The sequence below is a fragment of the Magnolia sinica genome, chromosome 5 (assembly GCF_029962835.1).
Source record: "Magnolia sinica isolate HGM2019 chromosome 5, MsV1, whole genome shotgun sequence".
NCBI classification, from domain to species: Eukaryota; Viridiplantae; Streptophyta; class Magnoliopsida; order Magnoliales; family Magnoliaceae; genus Magnolia; species Magnolia sinica.
The window spans coordinates 77,201,735-77,223,683 of NC_080577.1; the positions used below are offsets into that span (position 1 = coordinate 77,201,735).

Consider the following 21,949-nt stretch of genomic DNA (forward strand, 5'->3'; position numbering starts at 1 on the left):
CATGCAACAAACAAAATAAGATTATATATTTCCCACTTCCTACTCAGTTCATATCAATGAAGAAAAATAATCATTTAATATGAAATTTGACAAAGAGAAAACTAGATGAGTATATAGATAAACAGATTTTGGCTCAGGGGATTGAAGTGATTTGTTAGACAGGATCTACATTAGCTGACCAAAGTCAATCTACAGTAGGTCATTATGGTTTCAATGTTTACGTCACTACTTGATGGGTTTCTACAAGAATTGACCTTCAAAATTTATTAATATCTGATAGTTATCGGCTTCTGATACTTTCATGACTTGTTTTCATAGTCACATTTTACTGTCTTATAATTATATGCTTTGCTCTCTCTCTCTCTCTCTCTCTCTCTCTCTCTCTATATATATATATATATATATATATATATATATCTTAACAATTGATCTATTTCCATTGCTACAACACTAATTTCTTTTTGGATTTTTATAATTTGTTTGATCTTCCCATGATTCTTTAACTTTTGCAGTTTTTTTTTTTTTTTTTTTTTTTTTTTTTTTTTTTGCTTAAATCCAAATTGCAGTCACATGTACTTTGAAATATAAAATATCTTAGAAAATGATCTTTTTGGACGTTTTTAGGTTCCCTCTCTTAAATTATAGAATAAATGGCTTGAATTATTCAGGATGTTTTCTAAATCAAGAATAGTCCGCAATTTAAAAATTGATGAATCTGGCAAATGCAGACTGTTTCTCTTGTAATGTTTTCCTTTTGCTTGTCAACAGATGTTATCACGTATTTATTTCCAAGTGGATAAAATAGAAAATTTGATGTCCTGATTTGTGTCCTTTATATATGTGGACATACTAGTGCATCTTTCCCACATGGTAGTGAAGCAACCATTTATGGAAAAATTGAAATCCCTCATATTTTGAAAAAAAATAAATAAATTTTGACCAAAAAAGATTGAAAATTAAATAATTTTGACATTCTTGTGTCATTTGTACTATTTAGGTACCAATTCTCTTGGAGGCTTATATTAGGCTTTTTGCCCAAATGTATCTTTGGTTCACATTTTACTACAAGTCATCCAATTTTTTATTTTTTATTTTTGAATAAGAATTTTAGGCTGAAGGTCAGTTTGATAGATATCTACATGAGTATTTTAATTGCTTGAGATCTAATTAGGATATTTTCCTTCCATCCAGGTGGGCCACAACTCTATAAGTCACATTGGAGAATCTCCTTAAAGATAGATAATTCCATCCAATACAACGAACTTCCCATCATTTGTATTGGATGATAGGTTGCAGATGTTGGTTATGATAGACAGGGTGTTGCTGATCATGCAAATAATCTAGCTTAAAAAATTGGCAGTAACTTGACCAATTCAATGGTCTGCCACGGAATGTATCATTGGCAAAATGAAGGTGGGAAATCTAAAAATCTGCATGCTCCACCATCAAATTTCGACTGTTGTTTCAGCTTTTTCATTTTTGTCTATATGCAAACCATTAGTTAAGAAAAAGATGCAAGAACAGTCCATGGTTTGGTGAGCTAGGCTGTTGACCCAAGCCTGCTACGGATGTGTTGCAAACAAATCATTAAGAAAATGCTGCAACAATATTCCATGTATGCAACAATAAGACTTTCTACAAACTGGTAGAAGTCTAATGCCAAAGAAATTTGTGTAAGTGTCATTTGGTTCTGAAATTGCCATTTCTTTATTTCAGCTAATGTTTAGTCTTAAAATCACAATGTTTCTAAGAAAAAACTCCTTTGTTAGCTACATTGTACTTAGTGCTCTTTGCCTCCCGATATAAAGCAATCATTATAATTTCTCCATTTCTCTATGTGTTGTCTTCACTATAACTTAGCTACACTGGTCCTTTGCAATACTATTGTTTGGTTTTTGGCTTTTTGCTAATCCTTTGCTTTTTGAGATGATTCAACATTGGGGAGATAAATAGACCCTCCTTGAAACCATAATGATAATTTTGTTTAAAAATCTGAACCATTTATTTTTATAAGCTGGCTTATTGTCAGTTGGTCATGTTTCTATTCTTAATAACTTCTCTGAACTCTAATCAGGTACACGAATCCTTGACTTCAGGTCCTTCTTATGCTATTCACATAACAAGGGAGGTACACATTTTCTTCGAAAGTATGATATATGAGCCTAGTTCATTTTTGTCAAATTCCATGTATGATAGTGATGTTAATTTTTTATTTTTGTGTTACCATTTTACATTTGAACCATGACCATATGCAATCTGAGGTGTGGGGAGGCTCATGAGGTTCCTTGGAGATCTTTCTCAGTTGTCTCTAGCATCCCTAGATTAAGCTGAGAAAATGACCTTTGTATGCAAGGTTGGTCATCTTGTGCACAATGTATGAGGACGGAGATGACATTTGTATACAAGGTTGGTCATCTTGTGCATAATGTGTATCAATCATTTACTTTGTGCTTCCACAAAAATTGGACACATGCCATGATGGTTTGTGATCTGAATTTTTAGTGAGGAAACTTGTGTGACAGTCATGTTAAAGGTGATACTTTTGTCTTTTTGAATCATATGTATGCAACTGATGTTTGATGTGGAAATTTGGCCCTTTTGAACCTTCTCAAATTGCATAAGTGGCTGAACCAGCTCTGTATCTTACACATAATTTGCCATCCACTAGTTTCTGTAAATGAAGATAAGAGGATTGATCTTAACAGTATGGTCGTCATGCACATAGACAGAAAATGCTTGCAATGAATTTTTATGAGTACTAGGTAGCCTATTAATGAAAACAATGTCTCCGTCCATAATATGTCTGTTTATGATTTGACTAACTTTCAAATACGTATGTCCTTTTGAACCTTCCTTAATTGCACAAGTGGCTGAACCATCTCTGTATGTTACACATAATTTGTCATCCACTAGTTTCTGTAAGTGAAAATAAGAGGATTGATCTCAACAGTATGGTCGTCATGCACATAGACAGAAAATGCTTGCAATGAATGTTTATGAGTACTTGGTAATTTTGGAGTCCTTGGTTAGGGTTTGGGCTGAAAGTACGAGTGCTGGAGCCAATGCTTTCGGAGTCCAAACTCATTCTTTTGAAAAATAGAAAAATGAGAATATTAGTAAATATGGATTTTCTTGTTAAGAAGAAAATGGAAGATGGATTGAAAAAACATAAAAGAGATTTTTACCGCGGTAAGTTGTTTCAGGCTCTCGCTGCACGCTTACTCACCGATGCCCCACCACTTCCGCCTTCATCTTTTTTATTTTTTGTATTTTTTTTTATGATGTTTAACTTATATGTATTTATGCGTGAATGAGTGTGATATGGATAAGATTGTTTGTGTTTGGATGAATGTACTTTTATATTTGGATGGATTTACTAGTTTGGGTTCATATTGATGTAAATGTGAATGTGAATATGATGAAATATATTATATAACAAGTGTATATCAGGAAGCATATGATGAAATATATTATAACAGGTGTATATTAGGAAAAATATTCTAGCAATTTTGTGCTGTGTGCTAGAATAATTTTTTTAAAAAAGAGAATTTTAGCTACGAAAATTTTCGTAGGTAAACGTTTTGTAAATATTTTTGGCAACAAAAACTTTTGTTGCTAAAAGTCTAACAACTTGTTTTTAGTGACAAACATTTTTCGTTTTTAAAGTTTTGTAATTATTTTTAGCGACGAATATTTTCGTTGGTAAAAGTTGAACGGATATTTTTTAGCAGCGAATATTTTCGCTGCTAAAAGTCTTGTAAAGGTTTTTTAGCGATGAAATTTTTCGTCGCTAATAGTGGAATGAATATTTTTAGCAGCGAGCGATAGAAATTTTCGTCGCTAAAAGTGGAACTTATATTTTTGGCAGCGAAAATTTTCGCTGCTAAAAAGTCTTGTAAAGTTTTTTTAGCGACGAAAATTTTCGTCGCTAAAAGTGGAACATATATTTTTGGCAGCGAAATTTTCGTTGCTAAAAGTCTTGTAAAGTTTTTTTAGCGACGAAAAGTTTAGTTGCTAAAAGTGGAATGTATATTTTTAGCAGCAAAAATCTTCGCTGCTAAAAGTCTTGTGATGTTTTTTTAGCGACGAAAATTTTCTTCGCTAAAAAAATGCCTTTGGCGACGATTCAAATTTTTCGCCGATAAAACCTTTTTTCGTCGGTCTTTTAGCGACCAAAATTTTCGTCGCTAAAACTCTTTAGCTACGAAATTTTGTCTTTTAGCGACGAAAAGTTTTGTCACTAAATGTGGGATTTCTTGTAGTGTTAAATGTACGTTAGAAAATCCTCCTTGTAAGATCCTAGGATCGGAATCTGACGTATGGGCGCTGGGAGTTGAGAATAGGGTACTACGGAGGCTGTCTGTACCGGATTCACCGATCGAGAATTTTGTGATCCCAGTTTCCGAGTTTAGGGTGTGACACCTTATCCTTCAACAAGGTCAATTACAAAGAATCCCATATCACATATCAGGAGTCATTATAAAATAAGAGGTCCTCTGATTCTCCAGTTTCTAATGATTTTACATGTTTTATCTGATTATGAAAATTAGAGTTACTAGCTAGTAGCGATTACAAGTCAAATATTTCACACCCCAAGTTAAGCCACAAAAGCACGCAATCTAAAGCTTGAAAATGGACCTTGTGAGTGGGTTCTCAGTGTTCAACCTTTACACTGACCTATTCAAACATCATATTAGGTCTCCCATTACATGATATGAACCATTTGATGCGAAGATCACATCAACATTGGGTCACATGTCAACCAAACCAATCTTCAAGGATGAGATCCATCTAATACAAGATCAATGATTCAGATTTAATCAAAGACGAACACAGATTTGTAAGGTTGTATCCACACCATCCATTCTCTTTATCATGTTGATATAAGGCTTCAAACAAAATTTGAGGTTGATCAGACCTCTAATGAGTAAGATATGACCTAATCAAGTTCTGACGAATCATAGGGATTCAATAGTGCAATATCGGTCCAAAACATTAATTGGGTGCCCAGACATCATGGTGTCTAATGTTGGATCATCCATCCATCGATAGTATAACTTTGGCCAAGTCTGTAACCACATGATCAATGAAAATCCAACAATTAATGGTCAAGATCATGTGATCCTGAGAGCACGCTACCACAGAGGGCTGGAGACATAGCTCCGCCACCCACCATCATTAGGTAGGCCTCATGTGTCCCACCATGCATGGGTGTCCAATCTAAGCCACACACAAGTGGGACAACAGAACATCACACGCGATAAATGGTCATGATTACCCATGAGAAAAGACCAATAGAGAAAAAAGAAAATTTACATAAATCCAAAATCAAACAAACCAATCCACATATTATTGTAGGATATAGATGACTAGATATCAGATGAAGAAATCCTCTATTAGTTTGTTTTCCCATTCATTGAATTGATGTAATTGATAGGCACGAGGAGGAGAGGAGATTTTTTATGCACGGTGATACCAGGTACTTCACTCATGTCGATATCCTCCTTGTTCATGCCAGAAGGCAGTTCCCAATTAAAAGAATAGAGAAGATTTGCCAAGGCAATTTCCACAGTGACAACTCCAAAATGCATCCCTGGGCAAATCCTCCGCCCTGCCCCGAACGGAATGTATTGGAAGTCTTGTCCTTTGTAATCAATGGGGCTATCTATGAATCTCTCTGGCCAGAACTCTCCTGGATTTTTCCATGATTCAGGTTCCTGCCCAATAGCTAATGCATTGACAAATACCAATGTTTTCGGGGCGATGTCATATCCATCAAGCATACATTGCCGAGTAGTTTCTCGTGGAACGAGTGTAGGGGCGGCAGGGTGCATTCTGAAAGTCTCCTTCACCACTAACTTAAAATATTCAAGTTGGCGTAAGTCATCTTCTTCTACTTTACCTTTGTTTCCTATAATCCTTCTAATTTCATCCTGTACTTTCTTCATCACTCTTGGTTTCTTTACGAGCTCCGTCATGGACCAGACCACCGTTGCAGCACCTGTGTCTGTTCCAGCTATAAAAATATTCTGCAACAAAAATATGGCCAACATTAGAGAAGTGTGTGTGTGTGTGTGTTTTTTTTAAATCATAGTCTAACGTCTAAGCCAAAAGCTACCTACTATAAATGTGGAAATGCTTGACATTTTACCTTTTGGTATTTTGTAACATCCAGCTGATTCTATTCCTAAGTGTTGATTTTAATCAACCTATGTAATCCACTATTACATGGCATCAGTGGGAGGCTGTGCTCTCATTGCCATTTCCAAGCTTAGATAATGGAGAAAGTTGTGTGAGGTAAGCATCCAACATGAAACTTTAGCCATAACTTTTGTCTTGTATCTTGACGGTGTGACCTTCCAAAGATACGGTCCTTGGTAGGGTGAAATGCACAACATAATTCATTTAAATGTTGACCCATAGGTGTGTGCATGTGTTTGTGCACGTGTGATCCACGAAAGTGTGGTCACGTGATTCTCTTTTTGCTCCACTTGAATGAATCTTCCATGACAACTAGGAAAGACCTAGTCAAACGGGAGCACGGCCAATTTGAGGTCGACTTCTCAGGCTGGCAGGAGGCATTAACCTCAACTGCTAAGAGTTCTAAGTAAATATAAATAAGAGCATATAGCTAGTATGAAAGAATCTAATAGCATGATACAAACATTCAACCCTTAAAAGGAGTGTTTAAGTAGAGCTAGAATTACTAGCCGGAGGTGCGAACCATGTGCTGCTGGTGATTCAGCGCCCAAAGGCAGTCAAACCTCTTCGACATGATGATCTTCAATAGATGACCCTAATTAGTTTTCATAATTAAGGCTTAGGAAGTATTTGGTACACATGTAAATTAAAATTAGTTGGTCTCAGCTTAGTTAACAGTAATTATGTATTAGGGATCAAGATCTCATTTTAACTGGATTTTATGGTATGTTCTCAAAAAATAATTGGAACAGTTTGGGAGCGTGGATTTGGAACCCCCTGGATTTGAAACACACTGCATATGAAATCCTCATGTTGTGTTTGGCACCCTATTACTAAATCAACTTTAATATATCTAATTAGTGAACGTATGTAATGTGTAACACAATGGTTGAAATAGGCCCACTGAAATATATTCTTTGCCCGAAAGTGATGAAATTCCAACTCTCGGATGAGCCACAAGCACAAAATCATGACCGATTGACTAACAAATGATTTTTAATCGTTGATTTACATGGACAATGTTTAGATGGTGTTGATCATCATATTAAAGTAATTATAGTGATGCAATTAATAATCTAATTGTTTTGGGACATCATTAGTGAGCTATGTGCCCAATAGAATAATAGCCCGGTGACATACATGTTACACATGCAGCTCTTTCAAGGATTTTAGATGTAATCCAAGCTATCACTGTGGATTTCAAACCCCCTCTTTGAGGGGATTTGAAACACCCAGGTACTTTATGGTGCAAAACAACCAAGGGATTTGAAATCCTCCCAAATCCATGGGGCCAAAAGACCCTTATATTCTTTCATACTAGCTAAGAAGGGAAGGCAAGGAGAATGAAGAGTTGATTACCATGAGCAGCGCCTTGATATGGTCCCTGGTGAGATGGAGATCCTTTTGGACTCGTATCAAGACATCCACAAGGTCCTCTTGCTCCTCTTTTACCCTCTTGGGGTCGAGGTGCTCGTCGATTACTTGCTCATAGAACACGTCCATTTCCCGGAAACTCTTCTCCAACCGGGCCTGCTGTCCAGTGAGCACGTCGATCCACCCTAACCACGGGATGTAGTCGGTGTAGAAGAAAGCTGCGAACAAGTTCTGTGCCTCCTCAAAAACACCATGGAAGTTGGTCTTCTGATCTCCTTCCCGGTAACTCTTACCGAAAGCAGACCTGCAGATGATGGTGCTCGTGAGAGCAAACATTAGATCAGTTAGATTTATGGGTGTCGAAGATGAAGCAGAACGGGATATGGATGCCATCATCCGCGCAACCTCATCATCCCTGATGAATTCGAACGACTGGATCCTCTTGACGCTAAGGAGTTCATTATTGAAGATTTTCCTCATGTTTCTGTAATACTCCCCGTAGGGCGTGAAAACTATGTCTAAGCAATTGTAAGAGAGCTTCTTGTAGGAAACAAAGTGAGGCCTATTGCAGAAGTCGAGATCTTGAGATTTCATCACGTCACTGGCGAGTTTGGACGAGGAAATAACTAAGGTGGGTAGGCTACCTAGTTTTAGATACACGAGTGGGCCGTATTTTTCGGAGAATTGCCAAAAAGAGCGATGAGACAAGTTGCCGAGCTGGTGGAGGTTTCCAATGATAGGAAGCTGGGGAGGACCTGGAGGAAGCTTAGGGGATTTTTTCTTTTGTAAGACAAGCAAAAGAGGTAGAAGAGAAAGAATCATTAGAAAAAAAGGAAGCCACGGGGTGAAGAGAGACATTTTTGGATGGAGGCTGGCTTGAGTTTCAGATACGTAGGTCTTGCTTTAAATAGACTCAGCCTGAAACAAAAACCCTTAAATGTCAGTTGCATTAAATGTAAGAATCATCTGTGGTGTGGTCCATTTGATCGTTGGATCCGCCTCATTTTTGTTTTGATACCTTAAAATAATCTGAGAAAAGGGATAGACGGCTTGGATGTATAGATACATTATGGTGGGCCCGCTCATAGACCTGCCCGTTCGGAGCTAAGGACGGCGGGGGTAGTACGCAATCCGCGTCCAAAAATTTCGCCCTGTGATTTTGACTTTTGCTTTGTTGGCGACGTCCACGTTGGAGGGCTGAGCACATGGGTAACGGCACCGTTGTCCGTTCCTTGGTTCCGTCTTTCCCCGCGCGTGACAATGGCACAATGGCACCGTTGTCCGTTCATGGCCACTTGCTGCAAATTGGATGGTAGAAATAATATCTGTTCCTTTCATCATGACCCGCTTGAAAAGGATATGATTTTGCATCTGTGGCGACTGAGGATCATGTGTTTGTTGGCCCGTTCTCAGGCGGCCTACATGCAAAGCTGAATGGATGATCAGGAGCGTCCTTCTGGTGGGCTACTAGGAATGGATAACCACGCTGGAATTAAAGATGCTCCGGGCCATTTAGGGCCCGTTTGGATACCATCAAATAAGTAACTTATTCTGGATAAGTAAGATTGATTTATAATTAATTATAAGTAATTTTTTTACTTAAAAAGTACGTAATCACTCCAGTTAAACTTTTAAACTTTTCTACTTTTTAGAAGTTGGTGAAGAAAGGCATAAGAGAGAGAGTGAAAGACAAAAGAAGCAGATAAATATGTGGTTTATCCAACATGTTTATCTTCTTAATAAGTAAAAAATAAGATAAGCTAGTAATATAAGTAGCTTATCTTAAGCAACTCTCCATCCAAACGGGTTCTTAGTAATTGAGTTGAACATGAACATTCATAGGCCCCATTCAGCTAATGCGGATTGCTTATTGAACGCAAAATCTCTGGTGGACCACACCACAGGAAACAATGGTGATTGAACGCCCACCATTAAAAACTACTTAGGACCACAAAAGTTTCAGATCAAGTTGATATTTGTGTTTGGATCTAATCAATAAGTTACATTGATGTAAAAATTTGATTGATCCTGCCTCGCCTCCTTTTAGCTGGAACACCTGCGATTTATTGAAAAATAAGAGAAGACATCGGGTGTGCCGATTAAAGCGGAGAACCCTCCGATGCCTAAGTCATGATATGGACTTACAATAGGTGCAATAGAATCAGAATATTTGGTGTACCTTTTAATGTAGAGAGTGTTGTAAAACAGATGTCTTAAATGTTGTTTCACTGCGCTGCTCGACCGGTCGAGGGATTGGCTCGACTAGTTGAAGGTCCCTTCGACCGGTCGAAGCCCGCTCGACTCAAAGTCCAACGACAATGTTTCTAAAAATCCCGAGGTCTTCGACTAGTCGAGGGACAGGCTCGGCCAGTCGAAGGTTACGTAGATGGTGCGCGAACTGCGTAAATTTGAGGCGGTTTCAGAGAGGAGAGTAAGTGGAGTTTCTTAAACTATAAATAGGGGTCCCTTGGGCCTTTCTAAGTAATGCGAAGGCTTTCTAAAGGTATTCTAAGGGTTTCTAGAAGGGGTTCTAAGGGTTTTAAAGGGTGTAGCAAGGGTGAGATTCGATGTTGTTCGAATCGGATAAGTCCTCTTTCTTTGTAATTTTTATTTTTATAGTGAAGATTTGTCGCTTTGGGTTGTGGTTTTTTCCCGAAAGGGTTTACCACGTTAAATCTTTGTGTTCTCTTGTGATTTCTTGGTGCTCTTGGATTGCTATCTTAGATCTAGATCTGTGTGATTCCGCAGCACAAATCCCAACAAGTGGTATCAGAGCGATCGTTGGGGCACATATCTGAATCTGAGGGATAAGCAATAATGGTAAGCACTAGGTATGATATAGAGAAGTACTCAAGAAAAAATAACTTTGATTTATGAAAGATCAAGATGATTTGTTCTTTAATTAAGTAAGGCGAAGATGGTGCTATTGAGGAGTGAAAGTCTACTATGACTGATGATGATTGGAATACTCTTCATAAGAAGGCCTTATCATCGATCCGTTTGTCTCACGGATGAGGTTCTCTACAATGTCATGAGGGAGAAAACTGCAACTAAGTTATGGGCAAAGTTAGAGGATATCTATGTGAAAAAATTCTCTGAAAATCGCCTACACTTGAAGCGGTAGTGATATAACTTCAAAATAGCAGAGGCTAGAGATTTGGAGGCTCACATCAAATAAGTAACTTATTCTGGATAAGTAAGATTGATTTATAATTAATTATAAGTAATTTTTTTACTTAAAAAGTACGTAATCACTCCAGTTAAACTTTTAAACTTTTCTACTTTTTAGAAGTTGGTGAAGAAAGGCATAAGAGAGAGAGTGAAAGACAAAAGAAGCAGATAAATATGTGGTTTATCCAACATGTTTATCTTCTTAATAAGTAAAAAATAAGATAAGCTAGTAATATAAGTAGCTTATCTTAAGCAACTCTCCATCCAAACGGGTTCTTAGTAATTGAGTTGAACATGAACATTCATAGGCCCCATTCAGCTAATGCGGATTGCTTATTGAACGCAAAATCTCTGGTGGACCACACCACAGGAAACAATGGTGATTGAACGCCCACCATTAAAAACTACTTAGGACCACAAAAGTTTCAGATCAAGTTGATATTTGTGTTTGGATCTAATCAATAAGTTACATTGATGTAAAAATTTGATTGATCCTGCCTCGCCTCCTTTTAGCTGGAACACCTGCGATTTATTGAAAAATAAGAGAAGACATCGGGTGTGCCGATTAAAGCGGAGAACCCTCCGATGCCTAAGTCATGATATGGACTTACAATAGGTGCAATAGAATCAGAATATTTGGTGTACCTTTTAATGTAGAGAGTGTTGTAAAACAGATGTCTTAAATGTTGTTTCACTGCGCTGCTCGACCGGTCGAGGGATTGGCTCGACTAGTTGAAGGTCCCTTCGACCGGTCGAAGCCCGCTCGACTCAAAGTCCAACGACAATGTTTCTAAAAATCCCGAGGTCTTCGACTAGTCGAGGGACAGGCTCGGCCAGTCGAAGGTTACGTAGATGGTGCGCGAACTGCGTAAATTTGAGGCGGTTTCAGAGAGGAGAGTAAGTGGAGTTTCTTAAACTATAAATAGGGGTCCCTTGGGCCTTTCTAAGTAATGCGAAGGCTTTCTAAAGGTATTCTAAGGGTTTCTAGAAGGGGTTCTAAGGGTTTTAAAGGGTGTAGCAAGGGTGAGATTCGATGTTGTTCGAATCGGATAAGTCCTCTTTCTTTGTAATTTTTATTTTTATAGTGAAGATTTGTCGCTTTGGGTTGTGGTTTTTTCCCGAAAGGGTTTACCACGTTAAATCTTTGTGTTCTCTTGTGATTTCTTGGTGCTCTTGGATTGCTATCTTAGATCTAGATCTGTGTGATTCCGCAGCACAAATCCCAACAAGTGGTATCAGAGCGATCGTTGGGGCACATATCTGAATCTGAGGGATAAGCAATAATGGTAAGCACTAGGTATGATATAGAGAAGTACTCAAGAAAAAATAACTTTGATTTATGAAAGATCAAGATGATTTGTTCTTTAATTAAGTAAGGCGAAGATGGTGCTATTGAGGAGTGAAAGTCTACTATGACTGATGATGATTGGAATACTCTTCATAAGAAGGCCTTATCATCGATCCGTTTGTCTCACGGATGAGGTTCTCTACAATGTCATGAGGGAGAAAACTGCAACTAAGTTATGGGCAAAGTTAGAGGATATCTATGTGAAAAAATTCTCTGAAAATCGCCTACACTTGAAGCGGTAGTGATATAACTTCAAAATAGCAGAGGCTAGAGATTTGGAGGCTCACATCAGCAACTTTAATAAATTGGTTTGCAAATTACTGGATATAGAAGAAGTGATGAAAGATGAGGAACAAGCATGTATGTTGTTGAATTCTCTTCCAGCATCATATGAGTCATTCAAGGACACAATGTGCATCACAAATAAAACCCTGAGTGTCGACACCGTTATCTCATCCCTTCAAGGGATAGCTATGAGAAAGTTAAACGACGACATGGGGACATCTTCGATACACTGTTTATGAGGGGCGGGAATTCTGAACAAGGTACAAGATCTTCAAGTTCTAAATTCAAATCTAAGGGTAAGGGTAAAGGTAAGTTAAAGTATTGAAATTATGTGATGGAAGGAGATATGAAGAAGGATTGTACAAATCCTAAATCTAAGAGAGAAGAATCTGAGGCTTTATATAGGGAAGCCAATGCTGCCACATCAGATAGATCGAGTGGATGTGATAGTGATATTTTGTCTGTGTCTACAATCAAATACTTTTACGATGATCGTAAGGAGGAGTGAATTCTAGACACAGGAACATTTTTTCACATGACTCTTCGTCAGAGTTAATTCGATAGCTACAGGGAGTGTGATGGTGGATAGGTATTTATGGGCAATGATAGTGCCTGTAATGATGTGGCTGTTGGTACAGTGCATATCAAGATGTTTGATGGGACAGAGCATACCCTGACTGGGGTGAGGCATGTTTCTTACATGAAAAAGAATCTGATTTTTCTTGGTGTACTTGAGGCAATGGGCTGCAAATACACAGGTATTGATGGTGCCCTTGAGGTATCTAAGGGGGCACGGTTAATCATGAAAGTGCAACGACTCGATAATATTTACAGGTTGATCGGGAGCACTTAAAAAGGTGGAGCTGCAGTGGCTGTAGTGAATTCCACCTCTGCATGTGTGTGGCATACTGGGCATATCCACATGAGCGGGCAGGGCATGAAGGCTGAGACGCGCAAAGAGAGATACAGAGAAGGTGGAGCAGTCAGCTGCGAGAAGAATCACATGGTATAATCGTAAGATATCGGCGAGGTACATGGACAATTTCAATATCGCAGGGGATCCATCTTCTATTCAAATGCCACTAGGCGATCCTAGTGCTAAGAAGTGAAAGGTGACTATGGGCAATGTGATGGACTCGTTGTACCACATCGACACATGGGAGCTGGTGGAGCTTCTAATAGGCTGAGAAGTGGTTAGATGCAGGTGGATCTTCATGAGGATATAACATAGATACAGAGCGAGGTTAGTAGCGAAGGGTTATGCTCAAAGAGAAGGGATTCACTTCTCAGAGATATTCATGCCGACGGTATAGCAAGTTTCTATTAGATTCGTGATTGACGCTGGTTGGCTAATGTCATCTCGAGCTGGAAGGATGGATGTAGAGTCTGCACTTCTGTACGGAAAATTAAAAGAGCAGATCTACATGAAGCAACCAGAGCAGTTCAAAGTTAAAGGGGCTGAGAAAAAGAGTTTATAGGAGGTCGTGGTACGACCCATAGCCTAGGCAGTGGTATAAAATTTGATTCCTACATGGTGAGTTAGGAATTATATGTTGATGACAAGTAGATCACTAATCATGACATGTTTGAAACTGACATACTATAGACTGGGACATTCAAGATGAAGGATCAGAGGACTGTAAAGATGGTTCTCGGCATTAAGACTGGAAAAGAAGCAGGTTTTGGGAATCACGGACATAATACCTTGGGTAGGTATTGATCAATTATGTGATGGACCAGGCAAATCCAGAGAGCGCTCCCTACGCATCTATCCTCAAGTTTTCCTAATGACATGTCCCAAAACAGATGAGAAAAAGCAGGATATGTCTTATAAACCTTATTCGAATGTGGTTGGCAGTGCATACCATGGTCTGTATTAGACCAGTTATTTCATAAGCTATCGGTGTTGTGAGCAAATACCTCGGCAAGCAACATTGGATGGCGGTAAGATGGTAAGAAGACTACGTCTTATCTTTTGAGAAGACAGGGACTAAGTTGGAAGGGTATGTGGATTCAGAAAGTCGACTTCAGGTTACTCGTTTGTACTAGCGGGTGAAGCAATTAGTCGGATGCCCATGTTATCCGACAGGTGCTTGAGGAAGGAGGCATAACACTGGAGAAGATTCACGCCAGCGTGAATCCAGAAGACATGATCACCAAGGTCGATCCTACAGAGAAGTTCAAGTTCTGTGCAACTTCTCTAGGCTTGGCGATGGCGTAAAAGAAGGATAGAGTATGCACAAGAAGCATTGATTGAAGCTATGCTGCGATGCAGAGATAAGAGAAGAGGTCAAGAAGCTACATAATTAAAAATTGAATACATGGTGGAGATTGTTGTAAAACAGATGTCTTAAATCTTGTTTCACTGCGCTGCTCGACCAGTCGAGGGACTGACTCGACTAATCGAAGGTCCCTTTAACTGGTCGAAGCCCGCTTAACTTAAAGTCCAGTAACAATGTTTTTAAAAATCCTAAGGTCTTTAACTAGTCAAGGGACAGGCTTGACCAGTCGAAGGTTACGCAGATGGTGCACGGATTCTGCGTGGACTGCATAAATTTGAGACAGTTTTAGAGAGGTACGTAAGTGGAGTTTCCTAAACTATAAATAGGAGTCTCTAGGGCCTTTCTAAGTAAAGATAAGGCTTTCTAAAGGTATTTTAAGGATTTTTAAAAGGGGTTCTAGGGTTTCAAAGGGTGTAGCAAGGGTGAGATTCGAGGTTGTTCGAATCGAGTAAGTCCTCTCTCTTTGTAATTTCTATTTTCATAGTAAAGATCTATCGCTTTGTGTCGTGGTTTTTTCCGAAAGGGTTTTTCATGTTAAATCTTTGTGTTCTCTTGTGATTGCTTGGTGCTTTTGGATTGTTATCATAAATCTAGATTTGTGTGATTCCACAACACAAACCCCAACAAGGAGGCCTATAATTGTAGGCTTTAGTCTAAGAGACATATATAACAATGCCTCTTGGATGGTGATTGCGTATTACAGAAGAGATCTGATGTTTTATTTAAACCAACATGATTTAAATGATTTTTAAACTCGCAAGTATACGAATCAGATGCAGATACGGTACGTATTACGAGATCGTTCCCACGAGGACTGGTCGTCACAATTCAAATCTATGATTCTCCTTAACTAATCCAACAAATAATGGAATGAATTACTAAGCACAATTTTATGAAAATCAATTAATTAAGAACAGGGAAGAAAATTCAATCAGAGAGAGAGCACTAGGACTTTCGAATCCACCCCTAATTAGCCTAACCCTTGTTTTGTTTATTGATTCACCTTGATCTAGATTGATACCACTTAAATAGAGAAAGCATAATCTGTGTCCTTAATCGAGCATACAAACTGTCTAATTCCTTTTAGCAATGCCATGAATGACATATCCCATATCCTTGGTCGGGTACATGGAATGTACATTCATTAAAGCACCCTGTTTCTTCCTCTATAGGAAACTTGTTCTTGATCAGACACAAGCACCTATAATAAGCATCCAAACAACATCCATATATATACTTTAATCAAGTTCATAGATGGAGAAGTATAGAATTTAAACCCATAAAGCCCACTTAGAGAAAGAAACAAATTAATTGAACTTCAAAGTAAATCAACCAACACAAGAGCTGATCAAATTAAGGGCTTCATCTCAGCCCTAGCTGAGAGATTAGTGACCCATAAAATCCATAAAAAATATTAAATAAAATTCATGAAAAAACATCAAACCAAACAATCTCTCTCTCTCTTCTTTCTTCTCTTTCTTCTCTTTCTTCTCTTCCTTGCTCCAGATCTGGAATCCCCTGGTTCTGAATGCCTTTCCCACGTCCAAAACTCCCCTTTTATAGCTGCTGGATGGCTGGGGTCGGTGGCAGAGTCGTAGAAGGACTCGGAGTACAAATTTTCGCAGCCGTGATCGGTGGGCCCCACAGAGGTATTTTCTGGAAAATCCACCCCGTCCATTGGATAGAGGACGAAATTTCAGTCAAGAATGGGTGGATTCGAAGGTCCATTAGCGCGGCCCACAGAAGAAATCTCAAAAAAACTCGATTTTGAACGTCCCGGGGCAGTCTACTTTTGGCCTCTGTACCGCATACGTGTGTACGCATGGGCGAGGAATATCAACATGGTTTTGAAGCTCTCGAAGCCTTCTACACGATGGACGGATCAGATCTTCCATCTGATCGAAGATGGTGGGCCACAACCGCCCGGAAGTCAGCTCTTCGCGGACGTGCGTAAGCCTTCGCACGTCCGGCGCTGCGATGCTCGGTGGGCCCCACATAAGCATTTTCGGGGAAATCCACCCCGTCCATTGGATAGAGGACGAGATTTCGTTCAAAGATGGATGGTTTTGAACTTGCGTGGACGCGGCCCAAAGAAGGAATCATGCTGTTTTCATTCTGGACGTCATGGGGCAGCTTGCTTGTGGCCTCTGGACCGAACACGTGTGCTCGCATGGGAGTGGAACATCAGAATGGTTTTGTAGTTCTCGAACCCATCTTCACGATGGACGGCTCGGATCGGCCTTACGTGTTACTGGTGGGGCCCACAGCGGTCCGTAAAAAACGCCTTTCCGCCCGTTACACGCGCCAGAAACGGGAGTTTTTGTTTTTGAAGGGATGAAGTCGGGTCAGCGCTGCTGACCGACTTATGCTCGTTCGGTGCACATGCAGTGCACATGTGCACCATGCACATGTCACCCAAGGTGGGGTCCACTGTGATACTTTTGAGAAATCTGCACCGTCCATCCTTTTTATCATATTATTTCCACCGTCAGGACCAAAATTGATGTATATCCAGATATCCAGCGGGCCCCACTTAATGAATTAAGGGGCTGATCTGGCCATTAGACCACTTCCCGAGATCTTCAATGGCTAAAATTTAATATGTACGGTTAAATTATGGTCCCCATCACGTGTATGAAGTTTCGAGTTGATCGGATGGCGGGAAACATGTGATCTTGCATTCTGGACCCTTTTCGAACCCCTTTTGCTTTGCTTTCCTCAATCCCAGGCGTGTAAAATCTTCACTATTGGTTTTCTGGAGTCCATCTCGTGCTCTGGTAATTTTGGAGTGCCAAATTCATGTTCTTAACATCATCTTTCAGTTAACGCTCCTGACTTCATCCTGTAACAAAAATACAATTAAAATACTCCATTAAGCATTATCATATACGTAAAATCTGGTAATTACTGGGGTCTGATATGCAATATTTGACCCTGATCACAACCCCCAACCAACATTTTGCTAGTCCCGAGCAAAGTATGCGAAAAATAATTTTAGAAATAAAAGATGATTCCTGTAACTCAAGTAACTTGTGAACAGACAACTGAGATGTGAAAATTCTAAGATTCATGAATGGTAAGTAGAATTTTCTCCTGAAATCAAGCTCACAGTAAACTTCATAATCGAGTTCAACATATTAATCCATTAATTAGAACATTTCTGAACATCGAGCTCCATGAATGTAAAGTGTAGTCTCGACTTACAAACATTAAGAGATCCAATTGTCAATCTCATGATATCATTGGTAATTTGTGACAACCAAGCTTGAAACCAACACTTATCTCACAGATTAATTTTTAATTTTACCAGCCTTTGATTTTCTTTATGAGCATTAACGCAAATGAGGGGAATCAAATTCTTACCTATAGGGAGGAAACCGATGGCGAAAACTCGTCGCCTCATTTTTTATAAGTCAACTATGGAGAATCAAATCTATACCTATAGGGAGCAAACCTATGGTGAAGATTATGTGACTTAGCCTTTTAATTCTTCTTTTTACCAAGTTAATCATTCAGTTATCGAGCCGAAAGCTTAATGTGTGCGAGATGTGATATGTGAAATCATGACTCAATCAATGTTTACAACGTCTAATCATGGATTAACAAATTAAAATGGACTGTGAAATCAAGCAGATGGCCGAATCCAAGAGTCATTAGTTACCAACATCATGTAGCTTATAATGGTAAAATCACAACTATCCTTCAAAATCACTTTGAATTCAATAGAAATTCCAGAAAAAAAAAATTTAAAATTTTCACAAATTTTGCTCAAGACCAAGAAAATACTGATTAGGTAACCTAATCTCCCACCCCCAACCTAAAATCTACATTGTCCTCAATGTAAAAGAAATAATCATGCGATGCACATGGGACAACGAATAATAAAAGAGAAATGAGGGAAAGATAGTACCTGGACGGAGAATCAAGAGGCTTCCCAAAATTATCAATGTAAGAGCAAGTTAGGGCAAGAGAGAAATTAACAGAAGCGAAAATAACAAAAAGAAAAAGAAAAGAAGATCCTACCTATACCACTTTCGCAGGTGCTCTCGATTGCATTTAGCGCATGCAACAAGCCTTTAAACCCCTAGGTTACCCCTAGTGGACGAGTTGTAGTCTCGTGAGGGTTTGCAGCAATGCTACCCACAAACATTGAACTAATGAATGAGAAAAGTGAAATGGAATGAAAATTTGGGTTGCGTCCTAGGAGCGCTAAGTTTAACGTCTTCAACTAGACAAGAACGGACCATGAATGAAATAATCTTTATAACCAGGGTCCGCCAAAGAAATTACCTCAACACTTTCATTAACCGATCCCAGACAAGTGACGTGAGTTCCCATGAACTGTGCTATCTGAAATAAGGCAACTGACACTGTCGTCAAATAATTTAAGGACTTCTGCTCGAACGACTTCTTCTATGTTAGGATCACGCTTTCTTTGCATGTTATGCGACATTTCCACAGCATGATCCATACATATCGTGGGGCATACTCCCTGTATTTCCACTATCTTCCGTTCAATTGCTGCCTTATATGCTCTAAGAACATTAAGCAGCCTGCTCGCCTTTGTCTTCTCAGAGTTACAAACTGTGCTGTCAGGAAGAGTCTCAGAGGGATGAAGAGGTTCCACTTTCGCTCTCCATTTTTCAGTCTCCAATATAGGAGTAGAGTCGAGCAATGCATTGACTTCATGGATGGGACTATCAATGTCAAAATCCATGCCCGATTGTGCTAAGCAGGTCTCAAGAGGATCTTCGAAAGATGTACGGAAGGAGTCCTGCACAAGGCTCTCGATCATGTCCACTTCAAATATGTCATCCAAATCTGAGGGTTGTTGTCCTGCATTAAAAACATTGAGTTTAATATTCATGTTACCAAAGGACAATTTCATAACTCCATTCCTGCAATTGATAATAGCATTAGATGTGGCCAAAAATGGACGACCCAAAATGACTGGAATCTAACTAAGATTCTGGACAGGCTGAGTATCTATAACTATGAAATCCACTGGAAAATAAAATTTATCAACCTGGATTAACACATCTTCAATAACACCCCGGGGCACCTTGACAGATCTATCAGCTAGTTGTAATGTTACCTTAGTCGGTTTCAACTCACCAAGTCCTAGCTGCTCATAAACCGAATATGGTAACAAATTGACACTCGCCCCTAAATCAAGTAATGCCTTCCCGATCTTATGATCTCCTATGCCGCAAGAAATGGTGGGAGCTCCTGGATCCCTAAATTTAGGAGGGGTGTTATGTTGAATCATGGAGCTGAGCTGCTCTGCAAGGAAGACTTTCTTATGAACATTCTGCTTACGCTTTTGAGTGCATAAATCTTTAAGAAACTTAGCGTAAGCAGGGACTTGCTTGATAGCGTCAAGCAACGGGATGTTGACTTGCACTTTTTGAAACACATCCAAGATTTCATCAAAGTTATTTCTTTTCTTTATTGGTGCCAGACGTTGAGGAAAGGGTGCTTTGGGCACATAAGGTGGCACATTAGTGGCTCTTAGAGAGTCAGAGAGCTTTTGGACTTTGGATGCATTGGTATGGTTCTCTGCTTCATCTTGATCTTCTGTTTTAGAATTTGATTCATCCCCAGGCATATCTATTCTGTTATCAATCTACTTGCCTGACCTAAAGGTAGTGATCGATTTGGCCTGTTCATGATATTGCCCTTGGTTGGAATTAGAGCCAATCTCATACTGTCCCTTTGGATTAGCCTCAGGTTGGCTAGGGAGCTTGCCCTTCTCTCTCTCACTCAATGTGGCAGCTAGTTGACCCAATTGTACTTCCAGCTTGGCAATGGATTGTGCATTTGCATGTAAGCTTTGCTGGTTGGCCAGTAAGGTTTGTTGGGTGTCTTTTTGGAATTGGAGAGAACTCTGCATGAAAAGATGGAGTGTATCCTCAAGAGATGGTTTCCTTGATTGTGTAGGCAGTTGTTGATACTGTGAGAACTGCTGAGGTTGTTGATTGCCCACTTGGGAGTAAGGTTGCATAGGAGGATTTCCAAATGGTCCTCCTTGTTGTGGTCCTTTTGCCCAAGAAAAATTTGGATGTCTAGCCCACCCTGGGTTGTATGTGTTCGAGTAAGGATCATTCCCAGATTTGTGAAAAGTGTTCATAGCATGAACTTGTTCAGAGAGAAGTTCTGGGAATGCTGCACCAGATGGACAAGACTGCATAGGATGGGCAGGGCTAGAACATGTGGCATATGCCTCGACTTGAGCTGTTTGTGGTGGTCCATTATTTAATACCAGAGCATCAACTTTCTTTGTCAGGTTATCAAGCTTGGCGCTCAGCTCTGGCATGACTCCTATCTCATATATACCACCTCTCTTTTGTGGTTGGGGACTTCTGTCACCTCTATTTGAATAATCCCATTGCTGGGAATTTTCGCACAAGGTTTCAAAAAAGTTCCACGCTTCGACATCACTTTTGGTCATGAATGACCCTCCACTGGTGGCATCAACCATGCGACGGTTCTGTGGTGTCAGACCGTCATAGAAGTATTGAACTTGTTGCCACTTCTCAAAACCATGGTGAGGACATTTAAGAAGCAAGTCCTTCCATCTTTCCCAACATTCATGAAAGTGCTCGCCCTCTTTTTGTGTGAAGTTAGTAATTTCTCTACGGAGGGCATTGGTTTTGTGAAGAGGGAAGAACTTGTTTAAGAACTTCTTAGACAGTTGGTCCCATGTAGTGATAGATCCAACTTCTAGAGAATTCAACCATGCTTTCGCCTTATCCTTCAAAGAAAAAGGAAACAGGCGTAGGCGGATCGAATCGTCTGAGAAGTTTTGGAACTTAAAGGTGGAGCAAATGTTTAAGAATTCTTTCACATGATGATATGGGTCCTCCTTGTCCAATCCATAAAAGGATGGCAACAATTGTATGACTCCAGGTTTAAGTTCAAAGTGTGTTGCCGTAGTGGTTGGCAACACTATGCATGAAGGCGCATTAAATTGGACAGGAGCTGAATAATCTTTGAGAGCTTTAACTTCAGTCTCATTCGCCATTTCAACAGGATTATTTCTCAATCTTTCACGAATTGTTCTTTCAATCTCAGGATCAAACGGTGCTAGTTCTATATTCAGAGATCTACGTCCTAGCATAAACTATGAGATTTTAAAACAAGAAAAAGCTATGTAAATGAGAATTGGAAAGAAGAACCCGGCAAAGGAGATGATGAATGTCTGTAGATTTGAGAGCTCCTCCTTTTGAAGACAATGTTATTTAGCAGCTTCCTTCCTTAATTCCTGTAAACAAAATGAAAACAAAAA

General features: G+C 39.4%; 1 protein-coding gene and 1 non-coding gene across 2 annotated transcripts; one reads left to right on the forward strand and one right to left on the reverse strand.

Annotated features, from left to right (window-relative positions):
- Positions 1 to 5,328: 5,328 nt before the first annotated feature.
- Positions 5,329 to 8,464, reverse strand: LOC131246168 (cytochrome P450 71A1-like). The gene is made up of 2 exons (XM_058246075.1): positions 7,561 to 8,464; positions 5,329 to 6,029 (listed from the first exon to the last, which is right to left on the reverse strand). Exons 1-2 carry the CDS (start codon positions 8,431 to 8,433, stop codon positions 5,397 to 5,399), a joined length of 1,506 nt encoding a protein of 501 aa, XP_058102058.1. The 5' UTR covers positions 8,434 to 8,464; the 3' UTR covers positions 5,329 to 5,396.
- Positions 8,465 to 21,200: 12,736 nt separating this feature from the next.
- On the forward strand, positions 21,201 to 21,307 carry LOC131247470 (small nucleolar RNA R71). The gene has a single exon (XR_009171763.1). It is a non-coding gene; the product is annotated as a small nucleolar RNA R71 (small nucleolar RNA).
- The last annotated feature ends 642 nt before the right edge of the window (positions 21,308 to 21,949 follow it).